The sequence below is a fragment of the Crocodylus porosus genome, unplaced genomic scaffold, assembly GCF_001723895.1.
Source record: "Crocodylus porosus isolate Cpor-Errol unplaced genomic scaffold, CroPor_comp1, whole genome shotgun sequence".
Taxonomy (NCBI): Eukaryota; Metazoa; Chordata; order Crocodylia; family Crocodylidae; genus Crocodylus; species Crocodylus porosus.
The window spans coordinates 132447595-132470335 of record NW_017728906.1 but is presented as its reverse complement, the minus strand read 5'-3'; the positions used below and the strand labels follow the sequence as shown (position 1 = coordinate 132470335).

The window sequence follows — 22741 nt, the reverse complement described above, 5'->3', positions numbered from 1 at the left end:
CATGTTCTTCTTTATCATGTGTAGAAACAGCCAGCCTCCTTCCACCTACAGGCTGGGGTTAGGAAAGGAGATGGCTTTCATTCCAAAATGGCTAATGTGTCTTTAAATTATACATTCTGAAATGGAACATCAGTGACTGACTATTGGTTTGCATTTATTCACCTTGCAGATACAGGTAACTCCATCTCTCTCAGCAAGGCCAATAACTGAAGATAGAAAAAGACCACAAGATGGACTGTAATTAGGCTTCAGATTTATTTTATTGACTAAGGACAGAAAAAAAAGATTAAGACTGTGCCCAAGCATTAAAGAAAGAGTGCAAAACAAAAGGTGCACAAAGAAAGATCACATTCAACATAAACAGGTTCAGGAGAATTGCTCATCTGCTGCCCCATTGGCTTTACTTCCATATGGAAAAAGGGGATATTTCCACAGAGAAGGATTTAGAGGGCTAATCATCCTTGAAAAATGTCAGTGGCTTTTGTGTGTATTCCTCTCCAGAGATTACTGAGCATTGGTGCTCTACTTAATAACATAAAGAAACAAGTGACAACACAAAAAGAAGGCATGATAGAAAACAGAACCATGGGAAGAAAAATGGGCTGGAAAGGACATCAGGAAGTCATTTATTCCAGCCCTCCACTCAAGTCAGGATTATCCAGCTAATGATGGAAAGCAAGATATCATTGTAACTTTATTGGACTTGAAAAATCTCTCTGCAACTTTAAAACAAATCTTTGACAGAAACAGAATGATTAAGAAACACTGTCAGTTGCCTCAGTCAGATGTCAGATGCATAGAAGACATCTGTTCTAAAATTGCTGTAAAATATTCACTTGTTAAAGGTCATAAAGAATGGAAAAGATTCTGCCATCAGTGTGTAAAAGACAGTGACTGTTACGTTAATGAAGCTAAGAGTATACTGGTATACAGAATAACACATGAATTATAATCGTGGAATGCTGGGACTCCGTATACAGTGATATCACCGAAGGCTGTGGGAGTGGGCAGTGAAGACTGAAAATGGTGTATTACGACATTCTTTTCTGCTTCAACATATATTCATTATAATTGTTTGTTTCAGATTACCCACATCGCTGAATCTCCCTACTGTTGTTAGCCTAATAATTAAGGTATACAGACCTAAATTTCTCTTTCTGTTACAGCAGTGTGAATCTAAAATAACTTTACATCTATCGATGGAGTTATTACAGATTTACACTCAGGTGAATAAAGAGAAAATATTAACTAAGGATCTTCAGAGTCAATACAGGAACTGTTCTTGTAATGTTCTACATTTCAGCTCTGGAGGCAACCAGGCAGCCAGCCAAAAAATACTTTAGGATGCTGTAATAAACAAACAAGCATGAAGAATGACTGAGAAATACAAGCCATAGACAACTCTCTCAGCCAGACTTCTAGCTTTATGCATATTTATTGCTCCTCTTGTGACCAGTCCAGAGTTGGGATTACCTAGGCTACTCATTATTGTCTCACTGAAATTATCTTTATGACATCACTGCATACAACCAACCACAATCTCTTGAGTGCCTGTCACCAAGGCACTGGATGGCAAGCTGATTAAAGAGCAACACAAAGTAAGTACTTCAAGCTATCTTATATTGGTCAGACACCTGCCTTATATCTGGCCAGCTCTTTAGTTGGTGTAAATTGATTTAACTCCAATAGCTGACAGAGAATCAGCTCCTCTGTGTATTCAAATGGTATCCTTAATAGAAAATTAGTAGTTCGTTAGTTAATTGCTTTTTGTCGCAAAGGTATAACTTGCTACCATTTTAAACACAGTAGAGGATCAACCCCTTTATGTACATGGTATAATAGCAAAAAAGAAAGCAACATACTACTGTTGTAACCAAGGAGAGGATTCAGGCAATACCTAAAAATACAATTATTCACACAGTTCTTGATTATTAGATGAAAGGGTGGGTGGGGTGTTTAACACTGGTTTAACATTGGTGGTCTTGGACATTTTTACATATGCTCCTGAAGTGGCACTGGGCACTTTAATTTGTGAGCCAAGCTAATTAAAAGTGCCTGCACATCATGTGTATCAATGTTGCTGTGTGCCCTCATGCTGGTGGTGGGGTGGGGCTAAAAATGGTTGGTGGGGTGCTTCGAACTAAAGCTCATGAGATATGTTTTATTTCAAAGCACCACGCTGCCATTTTGTCAGTGCAGAGATGTGCAGCAACACGGATACATGTGACATGCAAAGCTGCCAGAACACATCAATTTCTGTGCTACAGCAGACTCGATTAATTGAGTCTGCTCCCTGAATGTGTGTGGGTTCCCCTTGGTTTTTATTTGCATGCAGCAGTGTAAATCAAGAGTGACTCCTCTTAATTAAATTGCATTATGCCATTAGAAAGTGAAAATGAAATCATAATCAGATCTCCTTTTATTAAGGAAGTTAATGATTTTATGCATTTAAAGTTCTTAGATGTCATCACTTAAAGACAATGGTACACATTTAATGAATTACGAGCTATTGCATTTTTAAATAAATAATGTCGTTTCATAATTATTTTAAGTTCAGAAATGTTTATCTTTAATTCAACTATTAAAGACAAAAACAAAATGCATATCTGGCTACTTTATGTTCAAAAAGTACGTGTAAATTTACACAAAATTTTACTCCCAGTGACACCATCCTGCTATGGAAATTTTACTTCGCAACACCACATGTGTAGAAGCTGATGTGGCTGGCTGGGGCACAAGGCTGCTTCACAGCAGGGGCTGCCTGCCAGTAATTCCCGCATTGGGGCACCCTTGTGCTCCATCCAGCTCCTCCACACTAACTGAAACCAGGCTGAAGCAGCCCTGAGCTGGCAGGCTGACCCCTCAAACCCTCTGCCAGCCAAGGGCTGCTCTGACCCAGTTCAATGTGCTGCAGTCCAAGGAACATGTTCAAATGGTGCGTCCCGAAGCAATAAACTCCCTCACAATAAGCACTGGAGTTTATTGCTTCTAATGAATTGCACATGTAGCCACACCCATTAAGAGTGAAATCTGATTTTAAATACTCCAGGTGCTATACTTGAAATTGTTCCCCCCCAACTATGCATACCAATAAATGGATTATACACAACTTGATCTCCTAAACTTAATTTTACCATACATTCTTTACACAAACCGAGAACACACAATATTTATCAGGTGTTTAAACTGATTTCATTACTGATGGTGTTAATTCTGTATCCCACAATGTTCCTCTGCAGAAGTGCTTACTGAGCCTTCAGTTTCATTTTTCATCTGATGAATTACTAGCAGGCTGAGCCGAGTTTGAACCACAGACCCCACCCCCTTGAGGGTGCAGCTAAGTGACAAGATGATTTATTTTGAGGATGGCAAGTGGTTAAATGAAAACAGTTCTTTACCTGTACAGCCCTCTTCCCCCTCCTCCTCCCAACAGAAAAAGCTTAACCAAAGCCTTCGGAAGGAGAATCAGATCCTCCGGGAGGAGAATCATGCCCTTCGTCAGGAAAACAGGGCTTGTCGTGTGGAGAACAAGGCCTTCCACCAAGAGAATCAAACCATTCGAGAAGAAAATAAGATCCTCTGGGAGGAGAACAAGATCCTCCAGGAGGAGAAAAAAAACACAGAGAAACAAAGTGTTCTTGAAAAGCAGGAAAATGCCCTCCGAAAACAGAACAAGGCCCTTCGGGAAGAGATTATAGCTCTGAAAAAGCAAGAAATAGCCTTTGCAATGGAGGAAAAAGCACTTCAGCGGGAAATTATGGCCCTGTGGGAAGAGAACAAGGCCTTCCAAGAGCAGATCAAGGCTCTCCATATGGATGACAAAGCCCTCCGTGAAGAGGAGAAGGCACTCCGTGAGGAGAAAATTGCACTCCATGATGAGAAACTGTCTATCCAGGAGGAGTACAAAGCTCTTACGGAGGAGAATACTGCCCTCAATAATGAGAAGAAAGCCCTGCTGGAGGAAAACAAAGCTCTTCAGGACTTGAACAAAGCCCTCTATGGGGGGGAATAGGACAATTTAGGGAAAAAAAGACTTTGGCAGGAGGAAAAAAGGAGGACAAAAGTTGTAGCCAGAGGTCATGGGCCAGTTTGTAGACTAAGAAAGCAATGTAAGCACAAGGATGAAAACCGGGTGTTTGGCTTAGTGTTGAAATTAGTCATAATTTCAGTTGTGTATCAGCATGCTTGAGCCTAGAAACCTAATAAAATCCTGCTGGAGGAGGTGTAGAAAAGATGGTTTCAGACTGTTGTGTTTGTTGTAGTATGGGCTGGGGTGGTACAGGCTTTAAGGTGCATGGGTGACAGACTAAGAGGCCAGAAGTTTGAGGCCATAACAAAAATATTGGTTGTAGCTGTGTTGGTCTAAGGACATGGGCAGGAGGGCTGTGCCAAGCTTCAGTGGCTTCTTTGATTTGGAGGAGATTTGGCCCAATTTGACAACTGAATCTCTGAGTTCAAATTGAATCAGGGGATCAATTAAAAGGTCTGAATCAAATCAGAAGCCTCCAAATTGATTCGGAAAAGATTTGGCACTGCTCCAGAGATTTGGCCATAGACTAAACAGGCAGCAGTCCTCACCACACTGGACACAGCTGCCTCTACCTGGTAAGTCTGTTGTGGTGGCCAGACAGGGGAGAGAAGGGACATTGGGGGAGGAATGGATTGGGACTGGGACTGGGACTGGGACTGGGGCTAGGACAAGCTGCCCAACTGGGATGGGGAGTGCGGGACTAGGCAGGGAGGGGCATGGGATGTGGACATGACAGTGCTCAGAGCAGGGACTATGCCCTGCTGTCGCTTGCCCAGCTGGGGTGGGATGAGGACTGCTGCCTGTTTAGTCTATGCCTGAATGTCTGAAGCAGTGCCAAAGCTTTGGATCTGATTCAGCCAAATCAAATAGGGACAGCGATTTCAAACTTTGAATCAAATCACTGTCCCTCTGAATCGGCCAAATCTGAATCCAAAGCAAATACTTACTGCTTCACACAGGCCTAAAAGGCAGACAAGTTTCTTTTGGTAAATCGGGTATCTTTTATTAAACCAGCCAAAATAGTTGGAAAAATAGTTGTTTCTGGTACAAACAACTTTTTTTCAGAAAGAGGGAGCATCTGCAGTTGTTTTGTGCTTTCTGGGATGGGTGGAAGCCAGGAGAGCACAAAACAACTGCAGACACTCCCTCTGCCTGAAGAAGAGTGTGTGTACCCAAAATCTAGCAAAGAAGAATTTTTCCAACTATTTGAGTTGGTTTAATAAAAGGCCACAACACAAGCACTCATGGTGCAGCCTATCAGATTCCAATGCAATCTGTGAATTCTGCTAAATGCCTTGTCACAAGGACAAAAAAAGGACACTACTTATTGTAGTCTTGTTATAGGTGTGTATATTCCTTTTTATTTATACCTGACAGAATACTACCAAAAAATCATCATTTGCTTTCTACAACTGTGTTTCAGTGCTAACACTTAAAACAGTGAGTTTTTAATGAAAAATTGGAGACAATTCATGGAATGTAAAGGTTAATTTAATAAATACTGAGGACTGGGTAAGGGAGGGGGTATAGATTACTTGTTGCCACCTTCCATTCTTCAGTCATCCTCTAAAGAAATGAAGAGAATACAGTGCCACATGCTTTATAGCAAGGCAGTCTAACTCATGAGGTTGGGGGGTCAGCTGTGGACAGCAGAGCTTCTCATGGGATGGATGACCTACTTACAACCGTTGGATGGGCTCCACCTACAATAATCCCCTTGTGTTGACTGAATCATTACATGGGATCCTGGTTTTCTTTGATAAAAAAGCCCCAATTTTTGGATCCCATGATTAAAATAAAATACCACTTTTTTTTTTTTGCCAGAGAAAACCACCACCTGTCTGACTGCCAAAAATCATCCTTAAGACTCCGAACCTGGAAGTTTAGTGGGGGGAGAAGACATCAATGTGGAAACAGCATTAACCCCCCAGGTGCTGGCCCCACCAACACAGCAGCTCTAGTAGCTGTGGGGGTTATTGTTACCACTTATCCCTACCACAGAACTTCCAGCCATACAAGCTATGATTTAATCACTTGCAGACCACATGCAGACACAGAACAGCCCTGCTTTATAGGAAATGCAAGAAACTCTGTAGTGAATACTAATGTAACAATCTATATATTGGGAAATACCACAGGGCACAGCTCTAACACTTCCATTGAAAAAATATGGAAGCTAGAGGTACCCACCCATACTATTTTTCAGTCAATGAATTAGTCTACATGTTATCTTCTGAATTTTCAAAGTACCAATAGATCGGTGGTCCACAAGCATGGGAATTTGAAGGGTAATAGACTAATGACAGTCTGAAAAACAGTATTTATACATTCCACGAGTGTATAATGTAAGGACCAGGATATCTGCAATCTTGCCAAATGGTTAGGCTAGTAAGGAAGGGCAGGAGACAAACCACAGGCTGAGTTAGGGATCAGAGACCAAGGTACCAGATCCAAAAGGAAATCCAGGAGCAGACTCCAAATCACAGGCCAAATCTAGCTTCAAAGGTCAGAAGGCAGTGGCTGGACCCAAATTAGCCAGAAGACAGAGCAGAAGTTGGAGCATGCCAGGTTCAGAACTGGAGTCAGAGTACACTAGGATTCAGAAACAGACCCAGGATGAACCAGGAGTCAGAGAATGAATTACCAGATTCAAAGGCAAAATCCTGAGGGGCAGGGGGAGGGAGGGGAAGGAGGAGTCCAGGAGCAAAATCCTCAGAGGCAGAAGTCAGATCAGAAAACAAAGAGCACCAGATCTGAGAGCTTTACAGGAATAGACCTCCAAAAAGAACAGTTCACCAGGGATCCTGATTTTAAAAAAATCCCAAATTTTCACTTGAAAAAAAGGAGCCCCGAATCTCCAATTTCCACAATTAAAATGAAATATCTATCCATTTTATATTATATATCTTGATATAGATATAGATCTATTAGTGGTGTTTCATTTAAATCACAGAAAAATGTGTATTTGGGGTTATGCTTTTAACCAAAAATTGGGGATTTTTTTAAACTCAGGGAAAACCAGGATCCCTGCTGCTCACTGACCTGCAACCTGCTGTCAGAGGTGGAACTAAATGGGTGGCTTCAGCTGCCAATCTAGAGGCCCTAACAATAGCCAGCTAGACCATTAGCTGGGATAGGGCTGCCAGTCAGAGCCCCCAGGCAAGTGTGGCCAATTAGGTAATTAGCCCAGGTGAGACTGCCTATTAGGGCCTCCAACATAAGGTTTGTATTTGCTGGGGAGGGAGGAATAGTGAGAGAGAGAGTATCATGGAGTAAGGTGAACGCCTTTTCAAAGCATGCAAAAGAAATTCAAGTAGCAACAAACAGGCTACAGTACTTTAAGAAAAAAGAAAAATAATAAAACAAAGGGAAAAAGGGGCACTGAATAGTGTTTAACTGAAAGGGTAGCCTTTACAAAACTTATAGTTTATGGTCACATTTACTCAGAATTTCAGAGCATGATAGCAACTTAGCAGGATTATGTGTTGGCGACGATCATTTTCTGTTTAGAAAACAGCATTTCATATGTAATTAATTACAGGGTTATTTCTATTTTGGGTCTCTATATTTATATAATGAAGAAATATGGTGTTCTAATTTGTCTTTATAACATTAATAAGATTACATTTACGTACGTACAGAAAAATTAATTAGTTTCCATAAATATATTATGTTTAAAACATAGTAAATTATCATGTGTAATTGGGGACTTCAAGAATGATTAACAGTGTTTGAAAGTGTTTTAAATGGGCTGTTTATTTCTTTTGAAAAATTAAATAACTTTGTGGCATAGCAGCAAAGATGAAGTTTTATCCTAATGTATATGAACAGCAATATACTGAATATAATGTGTTGTTGTTACTAAGGGTTGATCCTAGCAGATGATGAGTATCCTTCCTTGGGTACTGAGCATTTTCACCTCCAGTCTTCCAACATGTTCTCATGGTAATGGTATTGCCTGGTTTTGTTTTTTGTGTTTGTTTGCTGTTGTTATTTTTAAGTATTTGGAAGGAACCAATCATGAAGGGCTGGGAACATTTTCCATAGAGGCACTGGAGTAAAGCTGAGAGAGGGGGAGGCAGGGAGGGAGACAAACTTTTAAAAAACTTTTTAACAAAAATATTAAGCACAAAAAAGGTGAAGGTACAAAAGTAGGCAGCCCTCCCAGGGGCCAAGCATCAAACACTTATCAGCAACAAAAACATGACATCACAGAGACTGAAACTGCTTCTTCTTCATGGGGTTACACATTTAGGATATATCCAAATTCAAATATGAAGTGTGCCTGGACTAAAACATGGTAGAGTTGGAGGATATTGTCAGAGCTTCTCCAGGTGAGCTAATTTTTGGAGCTTTTGGAGTCTTGCCCAGACCCAACAGGAAGTTGGACAGGCAGAACACAGTTCGCTTGGTCACTTTGTTTGCAATCAAGAATAGCCCTGGAGAAGTCCGAGTCTTGTGTGTGAAAGAGGGTGCTGAGGGTGGCAAAGAACAGCTGTACGTGGGGCAGTCCAGGAAGGCATGTAAAAGAATCATCTCCTCCTCACAGAAACGGCAGGATGCCAATACCACTGGGTCTAAGTGGTGGACAACATTGCCTGTGGCCATAGCAGTTCTCTTAACCTATGGGCAGCTTGTACAGGCTGTGCTCAGCTGGGTAGGCTTGCTTTGGTGTTGCTGTCTGGAGGTGCCATTTCAAGGGAGAGAAAAAGATGCATTAGGGAAAATACTGGGTTTGTTCCTATTGTAATTAAGGTTCTAGATCAATGCTAGATCATTGTTAAATCTCAAGAACCTTTTCCTTCAGACTCTTTCCATTGGCACATGACACCTCTGACAGAGCTGAACCTTTAAAATATTAGGGGAAAATGAAAAATATGAAATCTTTCTTAGTATATTTAGATGAAACAGATAAATGGAGATAACTAGAACATTAAAACTTTAAAATCCAAAGGCCCCTAGTGTGATTTTTTTTAAGGTAGCTAATTGTATGAAAAGCAAAGATTGAAGTGTTTACTAATAGATACCGTTAAATGTCAGGGAAAGGTTGAACTAACTAGATTGAGAATATTAGGTATGCTTAGTTTGGAGAAAAAGAGATTACAAGGTGAGGGGGCAAGATATCAGCTTTCAAATACTTGAATGGCTGCCATGACAAAAATGGAGAGCAACAATTCTTCCTGGCTATAGAGGGAAGGTCATAAAGCAATGGGCTTAAACTGCAGTAAAGAATATTTGGATTGGATTTTGGGGGAAGGGGAGAAAACCGTAATTGTCCAAACAGTGGGGAAATGAAACAAGTTTGCCCAGGAAGTTTTAGAGTTTCCTTTATTGAAAGTATTCAAGAAGAAACTAGATAGGCTTGTGTCCAGAATGGTTTTGAAATAGTGCAACCTGCATAGAGTACATGAGCTTTAAAGCCTTTTCCAACCCTATGATTCAATGAGAAAAGGGAAATTCTCAAAGGTGACAATGAGTACCTTTCAGCCTACATGTTCCTATAGTTGCAGATATCCAGATAATGATAATAAGGATGGCAACTCCAGATAAATTCCCTGTCCACAAATCTCTTCAACTCCATGTGCACTGGGCCCCCAATTACTTTTACTCAGGGTTTGCAGGATCCAATCCCACTAACATTAGATAGATAGATAGATAGATAGGCAGGCAGGCAGGCAGGCAGGCAGGCAGGCCTGTGTATGTGTGTGTGTACAGAGTCTTTATAAGTCTATGTGCACTTCTAAACTTTAATAACTTAGGTTGTACACGAAGACTTTATGAATAACCTGTATGTAGATCTCATAATCTTATGCCAGTAAATCATGTATAAAGACTTTACATTTATAAAGAACTCAGCACAGAGGTAGCCAATGTTCAGTGGAAAGCTGAGTAAACTCATCCTGGGTGGATGGCACCTGTAGATGATATGAAGATTAAAGATGTAGTAGAATTAAGGCAAGGCCCAGCTTCAGACCACAGACCAGAATCAGGGCCCTAGGCTAACAGCGATGATGATATGCAAACAAATGGAGCAAAAGGAAAATTGAATTTAAAATGAGAACTTGGAACTTCTTATCCTGTGTGTATATCCTTCCACAATCACCTCATCAGCGTCCCATTATTCCTATTTATGGGTGCTGCCGAGCTTTGTTACAGATAACACTGTGGGCCTGAAGGACTGAAAGGTAAGAAAGGTAAGAAAATTAGTAGTTCCTTAGTTAATTTCCTCCTCTTTCGCTCTAAGTTTCCTTCCTTCTCCCAGCCCCCCTGGAGCTCCCCTGACCCTTCCCCACCCCAGGGCTCCTGCCTTATCCCCCACACCCACCCTCACCTCCTGCCTTCCCTCATCCCTAGGTCATTATTTACTTGTGGCTGCCCGCAATGTCAGCTCCAGGTGAGCAGTCAGGGAAGGGTTAACCTACCTGCCTGACCACTGCTGCTGCCAGGCTACTGCTCTTCTGGCCCAGAGAGTAATTCTTTCTGTGCTGCACTGAAGCTCCAGGAAGCTGGCAGCGGAGCACACAAACCAAAGCAATCTGAACATCAAGAACAACAGCAGGCAGGAGGCCATCTGGGAACATCCATACACCCCTGTGGCTCAGGAAAAAACAGTGGGTACTTGAGTTAGGAATTTTTCATTGGGAAAAAGATCCTTTCTCTCAGATTCCTTCTCCTGGTATGTCAGTGAAACAAATGGAATCCTTCTGTACAACAGGAAGAGAAGAGGGGATGGAGGAAAATGATCCAAGGAGACTTCACAGGATGTCCAGACTCCAGACATCATGGAAGTGTCCTTTTAAGGTGGGGTGGATAAAAAATGAAAATTTGACTTCTTACCAGGAGATGGGAGTGCAATAGCTATATAATTTACGGCAGTCTCAAAAATATTCTGGTTACAAAGGGCATTGCTTTCCATTTAACTTCTGACTTTGAGGAGTTCACCTGCACCAGTCCTATTTGTGTTTAAAAGTTGCGCTATAATGTATTATTTATACACTTAAAGGAAATTCTACAGTTCTTTTCTTGACCATAGAGACAGTGACAACTCCTTCTACCCCTTTACTTAGCTTTTACACCTTGTCTGAGCTTTAGCTGAAGTTATGACAGCTCTTGTTTTTGGCTCAGGAGATTCCCAGTTCAACTTCTAGTATATGCACCAACACAACTATCAACAGTCATTATGGCAATGATAGATAGTATAGTGGTAATATAACCCTTTTACTATTACTGTGAAGAGCAGGCAAATGACATGTTTCATATTCTGGATTAGAGTGATTCCAGGTTATAATACTGGCATAAAAGTAAGCAATCAAAAATATAAAATTGAAAATTCATATAACTTTGCACAGTGTGAAAATGATGTACAGTATTTTACATATCCAGAGGAAAGAAGTAGATACCTGCTGAGTCATTTAAAAGAAAAATAAGCAAGACTCTTGGACATCTGCTGTATGAAATAACCCTGATTTATATATAATGGTGTCAACACAATAATTTATGATAACAGACAACGTGGTTTCTAACCCAAATGACTGTATTTACCCAATTCTGAAATGAGGTTTTTTCCCTTATTAAACATTGGGGAAAAGCCCCTTGTCTTATATGAAGGTGGTGGGGGGCCCTAATCAAATATGAAGGTGGTGGGGGCAGGTGGTTACTGTGGCTTGGGCCCCAAATCCTACTCAGGGTTGAGGTCAGAGTGGAGGTCAGGAACACGGGTGCAGCTGCTGCCTGGGAGCAGTGGTTGGGTGGCAAAGAGTAGGGAAGAGAGGCTGGGGGACAGTGGAAAGCAGAGGTTAGGAGGAAGCAGGTATCAGAGGCTGGAGGAAAGTGGGGAACAAAAGCTACAAAGGGGTAGGCAGAGGTAAAAGGGGGTAGGCACAAGGAAGGGCAAGCTACTGGGACATCTCCACAATAGGGCTGGGGAGGGGAACTCAGTCCAGCTAGGCCGAGTTCCCCTCCCCAGCATGGCCATTGGGATGAGGAAATGAATGAACGAACCTGCTGGTCGTGCTGGAGAGGGGAACTCATCCAAATGAACTCAGCCCAGCTGAGCTGAGTTCCCCTCCCCAGCACAATGATCAGGCTGGGGAAACAGGCTGAGGGAAAGCTGCTGGACCTCCCCACAATGGGGCTGGGAAGGGAACTCAGCTCAGCTGGGCTGAGTTTCCCGCCCCAGCACAACCCTCGGGCACAATCCTCGGGCATAGCACAACCCTCGGACAGAGAAGGAAACTAAAGAAAAGAAGCCTATTACCTTCAGCGGCTGATTGGAGACTTTTGTTTGTTGAATTACTAAGAAAGAGAAAAAAGTCCATCTTCCCCAGAGCAGCAGAAGTCTCGCCTCTTCTACCTGGTGGCAGAACATAATTAAAGCTATTGCCATTTATTGTTATGGGAAGGGGAGTGTTACCAGAGGAAAATCAACTGGGTTATAGGTGGGAAAATGTTTTAATATGTTATAACCAGGTGAATGTAATCACTGAGGTTGTTTGATGCAAGTGGGACCACCCAGTGTGGTGGAATTATTTATCTATTGTTGCCATTGTAAACTGTATTTAAATTGTTGGTTTTATTATTAACTATTGATATATATATATATATATTTCTTCTCTTCATTAATCATTTATTTTCTGTATATAGTTGTGTATAATAAAGAAATCCATTTGTTTATTGGAATTAAAGTAAATTCTTGAGGAGCGAGGTTGAGGCATACACACACCTCTCCAAGGGGTGTATCAGTCAGCAGGCCTGCTTGGGAGGGTTTCCAGGGCTACTGACACACTGAGGATCAAGAATCTGGCATATCACCCAGCCTAGCATGCTGGCGAGGGTTACTAAATCTAATTATTGTGGAGTCATCTCAAATTCAGAGCCATCTTATATTCAACTAGATACAGTACTAATCCTGTGTAGGCATTGGTTGGAATTCTCAGTGGGTGGATCTACACAAAATGCTTTACTGTGCATTAGACTAATCTAATGCACAGTAAAGTATCACCATCTACACATATGCAGCAATTACTGCACAGCAAATTAGTCTATTATGTTGTTTTCTAGTACTAGCAGATGCACGTACAAATTTGCTCCTGACGGGTACATGTTCAGATTCATGCAGGGCTGCAGTTAAATGTGCCTGAATTTTATGTGCAGAAAATTCAGGCACAGTAATTGCACATGTGAATGATCATAAATTGTTCTGTATTGTTAATAAAATGTGATTCTTCATAAAGGGGATCATTTTATTAGATATGGTCCCATGTCACACAGCATAGAACTGAATACAGTTCCAAACTTTCTCAAAGCTCATGCTTTCCAAATTAGAATTTGTTTCATTCTTTGGGAAGAAGCCAATTGCTTAGCCACAGTTTTGAAGTGGTGTTATTGGATTTTAGGGTTTAAATGCATGTCATTTTTGAATTTATTATTTCCATAGTCCTCAAAGCTATTAAAAAACATGTATTTAATTCACTGCTTGAAATACACCCACAATCTCATATTTTAATGTGTATTTTGGATCTATTAACCCGCTGAAACAATAATGTCCATAAGAAAGTAGAATTTTGGGGAATATCTCAGCAGCTGATATCTATTTTCAAATGCTTTGAGGAATATCTCAGCAGTTGACATCTATTTTCAAATGCTTTGTTGAGCCATCACCATATAGTCTAAACTTTTTAAAAATATAGATAAATCGTTAGCCAAATTTCCAACTTCGATTGCAAAACTAAGTTACTTAAAAACATACCTCACTACATAAGTAAAAGACTTGATTTTAAGAGATGCTAAACACACTTAAATCCCCTATATTTCAATAAATTTTGCAGGTGCTGAGCAGCTTTGAAATAAGGAACAACTACACTACCTAATTTTAAGTTCAGTGTAGAACTCTGGAAACTCTGAGCTATGTATATTATGTATTCTCCCTCTTCCCTTGGTGACTATTGATTTTTCCTATCTTTTTACATAGACGCTCACTAGCATTACAGGTGTGATCCAAATCATTTTTAAAAATATGTCTGATACACATTAATGAGTTTTTTCTACTTTAATAATAAAGGTTCCAACATTTAGTATATGGACTTAAAACATGAACAGTACATTGTCCATCATCTGGGGAATTAGGGCAGTATCCCAGATTTATCTCTGAGTAGAAAGAAATAAGAATGCTTTTCATCTAACTTAACCTGGGACACTGCTGGGATAGTCAATGAATAGCACTATTTCTATTGAATAAAAAGAGTATTTTTTTCTTATAATTAATGAGTCGTAGATATTTTAAGCACCGCAATTCAAGGACAGAAAGCTATTAGATTTAGAGGAAGAATGGGAGAAAATAATGAGATCAGAAGGGTGAGCTATTTTTGTACCTGTGAAAGGTTGTTATTCTAATTCAATATTTATCATACTGTAACAACTTTAAAATGGGAATCTACAGAAAAAATTCTTAGGCTGAGATACCATCTGGGAAGTATAGTTCAATAGAAGTACATGAAGAAAGTAATGTAATTAGAAAATATGTTTGTAAAAACACAGATTTTTTAAATCAATTCAAAAATAAAAACAGATGCTACGCTTTCATAAGATACTTTTGAATTGACACCTTAGGCTGCTTACAAATGTAGAAAAAAGAAAAAAATACAGCGCTCTACTTTCAGCTCCACGCACCCCGTACCAACCACAGCGCATGCCCAGAAGCGGTATGACATTAATTGGCCCTGTCTCATTCAACATCTGTATGGATTGAGCGCTTCAATGGAGATTTTTGGTGCTTTTATCTAATAGCTGATTGAATCAAATTAATTTGCAGAGTCCCCAATTAAACATGATAATTTACTATGTTTTAAACATAATTTATTTATGGAAACTAATTAATTTGCTCAAAAGCTCCACTGAAGTGCTCAATCTATACAGATGCCGCAGAGCTGGGTTGAACTAAAGTGCTGCCTCTTCCAGGAAACTGCTGTTTTGGGGTTTTGTTCAAATTTGTCAGCACCAATAATGACCAAATCCTGTATTTCTTTAAACCAATGGAGTTTTGCCATTGATTACGTGGACAGGTGTAAATTATGCAATAGTGGGTGCATCTACACAAGATGCTTACTGTGCAGTAGACTAATTAGCTACACAGCAAATGTCAGGCATCTAGGCATGCACCTCTATTAGACTAGAAGTCTAATTCATTTACTCTGCAGCAGGATGGTACTTGTACTTGTAAACATAAGTATCCTGCTGTGGACTTTTTTACTCCACAGCAGTGCTTGTGTCAATTTTACTCCAGCAGGCTGCAGTACAAGGGTGCTTCAGTGCGGGGCCTTCCTGCTGGGTAGCCCCACACTGAAGCGTCCTCGTGCCCCAACCAGCCACTTTGCAGCATCTTGAGTTGCGGGGAGTAGCACCGGGCTGGGCTGGCAGGGTGACCCCCTGGGATCCCTGTCTGCTGGGGCTCCTCTGACCTGACTCAACATACTACGGTCCTGGGAGCATGTTCAAATAGCACTCCTGGGAGGAGTAAACTCCAGAGCAGTTGGCTCGAGAGTTTCTTCCTGCACATTCATCACATGTATAGACACACCCAGTGAAGAGAATAGTAAGTAAATATTAAAGATCCTTGGTTCACTAAGATTTTTTTCATGTTGTGTAAGTACTAATTAGACTTGGTGCACATTTGGCACACATTTAATTCCCCTTTTGGCATATGAGTGGTATTTGGACCACTTCCATGAATATCAGATTGTGCTTCCCTTTGAACCACTCACTGACCCTTCTGAGCATGCTCAAAGTGATATGATGTGGTCACTTACACTCTTTTTTAATCCTGTTCCACCTAGGACACTCCATTAAAGCAGTGGAATACTAGTTGCAGAAAAAAACACAACTACCAACACTTTGATGAAGAGGGTGAGGGAACAGCCTTCCTACCTTTTAGCCCAACAGCCTTGTAATTTGGACTCTTGCCCAAGTAATTGAAGTCTCAGGTTCTAGGCCCCTTTCCTAGCCCATGATGGTTAAAAACTACATCTCCCACTTCCTAGCAAAATTTCCCTAGCTACAGGCTGCAAACTAGGCAGTTCCAAGACCAGCCTCCACCCCTTTCATTGTTGGAGTAACTGCTATTGCTTTTTATCATTTGAGTAGTTATGCTACAATCTGCCCAAATGGGCAATGTCTGTAGCTAAAATTAGCCTCTTAAGTGATACTGACACATCTATAGGTACAGTTAGATTTAGCTAAAGTAGCTAAATATGGCCATGGATATTCCCCCTTAACCACAACAACATTTTATTGGCAGAAGGCTGAAGTAGTGGCTCTGTTGCACAAGGCTCATCAAGATTTTCTGAGATCAGGATGTGTGAAATCATAACTCAGCTTCATTATTCATCTATTGGCATAAATTAGAGCTATCTTCCTGCTATGTAACTTGTACCAGGCACCTAACTCAGGATGAAAAAGGACAATTTCCCTATGCCTCTTTCAACCCCTTGTTCCATGGTGCCTACTCATTGCCTGAGCAGGGTGGGAAATCTGCTCAAAGACATGATTTTTTTTTCCCGATTTTGTTCTGTGGCATGATTTTCCCATGTCATGATCTGTCTCCTTATATGTTGTACATGCTATCTTTCATTAAGCATCTTACACTATTTTGCAAATATCAATTAGTTCTTTTAAACAGCACCTCTTCAAGGAGACACTGTTATATCTATTTGACAAGTGGGCAAACTGAGGCACCAAGAGAAAGGAAGTAACTTCTTATGACAGAATTACCCCATGACAGGGTAGGAATGAGGCACAGGAGTTATTATTTCAAGTCATTTGTTTTAATCTTAAACTAAACATTGTCCCATTTTAGTACAAAAAATTCTCAGCACACACAAAAAATATTCCATATTCCTTTTTAGTATTCCAGGAGTTAAAAGGTGGGGAATCACAGCCAACACACTTTAACAGGAATCTGCAGACCAAATGCCAGCATCAGACATGTTTGCACTCACACTAAGAATACTACATTCAGAATAAAACAGTGTAGGGAAATATGTATACAGATTAAGTTAAAGTTGTCATACATTTCTTTAAGACTTACATTCTCACAGGCTGTCTAAGTGTTTAAAGGGGAGCCTGGAAGGGATATAGGGCCTGCCACAAACAGTCATCTTGTTCACCTGATAGGATGAACTGGTTCAAACCAGTTCTTGAAGCATGGAAGTGACCCTGAAAGAGGTGGAGTGAAGAGTGGAGGACAGGCCTTGTAGCAACCATTCATTGGCTAGCAGTATTGTTTGATCACAGAGGTACATATTCTTCACTTTCTGCTGCTCTTCTGCCTTAATCTCTATTGTAGGCTAGGAAACAATAGTCATCCCTTCACTGGTGGCATCTATGAGAAACAAATCTACTCCTCATTCCTGCTCAGTATATGCTGACACATTACAATTAGGCAATATAAACAGTTAAAGAGGTCTTGAGCATATACCCTTAGCACCCTACCACCTGAGATCATGAGATCATCAATAGCATGTATGTGCAGAATGTCTTTAAACTGTATATTGCCTAATTACTTAAAGGTGGATATGGGTTTGGTAGGTAAGTTGGTAGGGAGGCACCTATAGACATGGCAAATGTTTCCAAGACTTTCCACCAGAGTAGTGCTATCTTGTGCAGTCCTGAATATGTAACATGTATGGATGAAAATCACAAAAAGCATCAAACAAAGTTAATACTCAGGACCCAAAAGACAGTTTTCCAGCCACATAAGTGGCATTCTTGGTACTTCTGCACAGTTTGTGATTTCAATACCTGTGCGGCATGGATGCAAGGCTACTGAGCATGTGCAGTAAGCTACACATTGGCCAGGTACACAGCTCTATATTTGTATATATCAAGCATTCATATGTCATGAAATGTCACCTCACAGCTACTCAGCTAGCAGGTGTTTAGCTCCAGAGAAGGTGGCACTGACATACATAGGCAATGTGTAGGGGGGGCACGGGGGGGCATGTGCCCTCCCTAAAATTGACTCTTACTGGCTAGGGAGTGGGGAGTGCCAGCATCACTTTTGGTTTGCTGCCAGCTTCTGATTTGCCTCCAGCACTTCCACCAGTGGTGGTGATTGGCCACTGGAGGCCCCCACCCCGGTCAGCAACTGGCTGCAAATGCCAGCAGCACTTCCACGCTGGCACTTCTGGTTTGCTGCCAGCACTTCCGCTGGTGACAGCAATCAGTCACTGCCCCACCCCCCTCCATCCAAGATCAGCAGCTGGTGTCCCGCCAGAGACAGGAGGCACCAGCTGTCCATGCTCCCATACCTTAAGTCCATATAGGACTCTTGCTCAGGAAGCAGAAAACACAGGTTCTCCACCCACCACAATCATCTTGGCTAAGTTTGACCTGTTTCTCTTTGACTTCCTAGCGCAGAGTTTTAACTGCCAGTTTACAGGTTACACATTATTTAGAACCTTTCCAGTCTTGATTTTTGAAACTGCTACCCTGGACAGCCAATGAAGGAGACAGGTAGATCCAAGAGGAGGAGAACAAGCTAGAAGTTATGTTGCTCAGTGGCAGGGATGTGACTTTGAAGTGAACCAGGTCTTGGATAATAGCCTGTGCCCTGGTTCCCAGTAATCCAGACACTTCATCATTTTATCCAATAGGAAATGAAAGGTGCAGTCAGTTAACTCCAAATGAAGTAGTTAGGTTAATATATAACTTGTGGTCTGGTGGATAAAGCACTCTATTGAAAAGTAAAGAAATGTAGGCTCAAACCTGCTCTGGGCCAGGGGAGCCTAGAGCCTGCATGTCTAAAGTTCCAGGCAAGTCCCCTAAGTGCTCAGTTTTGGGGACTGAAAAACAGGACCTATGTTTAGGTATACTCATATATAATCGCACATCTACCAGCCATGTGGATGCTTAAGTGTTGGCACTATGTAAGTAATACAATTACAAATTGTGTGTAAGTGACAAAAATGCCACTTACATAGCTGAAAAACTGCAATTTGGGGGCACATAAAAGGTAATAGAATTTGGCCCTAATTTTCTATACATTGCAGGTACTTTCTTGAGGCTACAGAGATAGATGGTACATTTTGAATTGGATTGACATTGCAGTTATTTGCAAGGGTCACTTCTCTTAGTGAGCTATTAATGATTTATGAACCATTCAGAGGAAATAAAATTGTATTTCAAAATGTTGTCATTATTTCAGAAATTAGGTATCTGGAATATATGCAAGCTATTCATTGTTATTGTTTTTAATCAAACAAATGCAAAACAGCTAATGTGTATGCAAATAGAAATGAAAATACTGTTATCAATTTCAGATGAAGAATTTTCAAGAGAAATACTATACTTAAACTCAACATTAATTACTGGTTCTTATGTTTTCATTATCAATGTGCAAACTGCATTTATTTCTTCAAGCTACACAATATATTTTTACAAGAGCTCTCTCTTGTGGACATATCAGTTTCTGCAGGTCCAACATTTACAAAATGTGTTAAATGAAGTATACTCTACAAATATATGCAAATCTTAGGGAAAATAATTATAGGCAGTAGTTAAGGATATCATTGTAAACCCTAATAAAATAATTAACAATTTAATTAACCACAGAATGAGTTAGAAATTAAGGGAGGGAAGAAATTAATTAAAAGAATGCAAAAATTGGGTACAGGTCCAGATCTGTGAGCACTTAAAAAGGAAATGTTCAAGAACTGGGACAGAAAAGACACTGACATAGACACTGAACTGACCTCTGCTTCTATTTTGTGATAATATAACTGCTACGGTGAGAGAATCATTCAGTTTCTATAAGTGACTAATATTTACGTAGGGCAACTGATGACAAAGAGTGTAATGTAACTCTTCACCTTTCTATGTCTTCTTTAAAACTCACCTTGAGTTCATATATCCATCCCCAGTACAGACACCATGGTATATTTTTTTCTAATTTTCACAACTATCATAGATATTTCTTTAACTTATAGTTAACTTTACATATAGCGTGTATGTATGTGTATGTGTGTATGTGTGTGTAAATTATAAAAATATGGATATAAATATTTTCAAATTACATGTTAGGATTGATTCAAACACCAGCAAACAAGACAAATCTCCAACTAAATCAGAAGCCAAATGCACTTTTATTCCTCAGTTTCCCAGTCGATTAAATAGGTAAAAACTCATAAGTAGATTTCCTAGTTGATACGCATGTCAGGTCTTTGCTTAGCTGACCCCGATCTCATGAGTCCCCAGTAATGCAGGGGCTTTCTCCAACTCACCTTCCACATCTTGATGGAATAATATTAACTGAAGGAGGGGTTCAGTGGTGTGATCAAGTGTCCCCGGTTGGGTTTACTCACAGTTCATATGTGGTCAGCTTTGGGGCTCTGCCTCCCCTACACTCTGTCCACCCGCCAACCGTGTGCACTGATATTTATATCCAGCCATAGCTGCTTCTGGCCCCTGAGCCTGCCCATCTGCTGCTGACTGGAGTTTTACATCCAAGTTCAGTGGGCGGCTTTCTGGGTTATCTGGGATATCCTATGTCCTTCTCCCTTGCCTGCCTAGACTATCCTGCAGGTCCCACACCCAGTCCCTGCCTTTTTTGTAAAGTGGTCTTACTATTTAGCTTGATGATCACTGTGCACTGATACAGTGAACAAAAAAACCGACAACAATAGAAACCAACCTCAAGAACAACAAAACCAAAAACCTGAAAAACAAGTGATAGGGGGCTGACTATAAAAGCCTCAATCAGCTCCTTCTGGCTACCTCTATGCTGCCTCCCCTCCCTAGGAAGGCACAGCCTGAAGCAGCCCTGCAGTGGGAAGAACCTCATATCCTGGCATCTGCCCCTCTTTAGCTCCAGAGGGGACCCAGCATTGCTGGAGTCCACTCCCAGCCTCAGTGTCCTGAGGCTTCTCCACACCCAAGCTCTGCCTATGTGGTGCCAGGTCTCTCCACCTTCTGCTCAGCACTAACCAAGCCTTTTAAACTTTCCCACAGTGGCACCTGAGGCTTACAGCATCAGCTAGGCATCACCAAGCTAAAAAAGCATTGTGGCATCAACACACTGCTCTGGACTCAGCTCTCCCTGCCTCTTGGGTAAGTTCTCCCTCTCTCCTAGAGCCCTCTGACTGCACCTGTTGGTGCTGGGTGGGGCCCCCAGGGTCCCAGCTTTTTGTGTGCAGCCCCAGCCACCACAGTATGTTACAACCATTAATGTGTCAGGAGTTTTTCTATAGGGGTGAACTGGAAGGATATCATCTTAAAAACCATATATATTCCTTAGAGACCACAACAAACAGCACCACTCTTATACAATCAGAATTTCAATTGTCAGTCCCCAAAATCCATCTAAAACCACAACTGTCTGCAGTCTGGCAAATGGTATTAACTGAAGGAACTCAAAAGTTATTTAATTTTATTATACTCATCTTAGAGGTGTGCAGTCCAAAGAAGTCAGAGCAAGAGCACAAAAACTTAAAGTAATAAAACATCATTTAAATTACTTACTTTTAGTAACTGAAGTTTATCAAAGTAGTTTGAAAGTGATCAAGCTACTTTTAAATTAGAATTTAAATTTATTTAAATGATAAATCTCTTTTAAAAATAGTCTAATTCAAATTAGGTCAATTTATTGTAATTTCTTTGAATTAGACTAACCCATATGGATTCTACTGTGGAAGAAATCAAACTGCGTTGTGGTTGAATCAGAACTGACAAAAAACCCGACAACAATAGAAACCAACCTCAAGAACAACAAAACCAAAAACCTGAAAAACAACTGAAAAACAGCTTTCCTTTATTTAGGGCTTGTCTGGGAGTTACCCGGACTAGGGGGCCCTGTGAGGCTCCTTCAGCCCGGGTGCAGGGGGCGGAGCAACCACTCACCCGCTCCAGGCACCCGGATGAGGCGGGAGGATTAAAAGAGAGTCCGGGATCCGACCCGGGGTGGCGAGCAGCGGGACCGGAAGCTGAGGGGCAGATTCACGCCACCCAGCACAGAGCCACGGAGCCGGAGCTGCCAGCGTGTTCCCCAGCCGACGGTAAGGGAGCGGAGGGGTGGATCCACCCCGCTCAGCGTGGGACCGCCAAGCCAGAGCTGCCGGTGCGGGTCCCAGCTGCTGGCAAGAGAGCGGAGGGTCGGGTCCATGCCACCCAGCGCAGAGCCACGGAGCCAGAGCGGTCAACGTGGTTCACAGCCGCAGGCAAGAGGGCGGAGGAGAGGATCCACTCCGCCCAGCATGGAGTTGCCAAGCCAGAGCTGCTGACACGGACCTCGGTTGCGGAGGAGGAAGCAGACGAGCCAGTACGCCCCATCCGGCAGGGAGCCCGGACCTTCTGGCGCAGCGAGCAGGGACGCTCAGTGAGAAGAACGGGGAACCGGTGGTGAATCAGGCGGCAGGGCACCCAGGAACCGCAGGACCCGGTGGGCAGAGTGCGGAACGTGACCCAGAGGACCGGGTGAGGGTGTAGGGGAGGAGGAGCCCTCAGAAGTCCCATACACCCCCCAGTCTCAATTTCGGACACTCTTGCATGCGCCTCACAAAAATCCAACTTAACCAGGAGCAACACCAAAGTCGTGGCAGGAGAGCGTGGCGGGCACAGAGGAAGACCAGAGGAGGGGCTGGTGATAGGAAGAACAGACATTGGGAGCGAAGATTCAGGATGTGAAGGGGATGCTCCAGTCCATCATCCAGCCCACCGATTATT

General features: G+C 41.7%; 1 protein-coding gene across 1 annotated transcript; it reads left to right on the top strand.

The window, feature by feature from the left end:
- The first annotated feature begins 1529 nt into the window (after positions 1-1529).
- LOC109306146 (spermatid-associated protein-like) lies at positions 1530-4216 on the top strand. The gene is made up of 2 exons (XM_019529419.1): positions 1530-1598; positions 3240-4216. The coding sequence occupies exon 2, from the start codon at positions 3350-3352 to the stop codon at positions 4010-4012; it is 663 nt and encodes a 220-aa protein (XP_019384964.1). The 5' UTR covers positions 1530-1598; positions 3240-3349; the 3' UTR covers positions 4013-4216.
- Positions 4217-22741: the final 18525 nt, after the last annotated feature.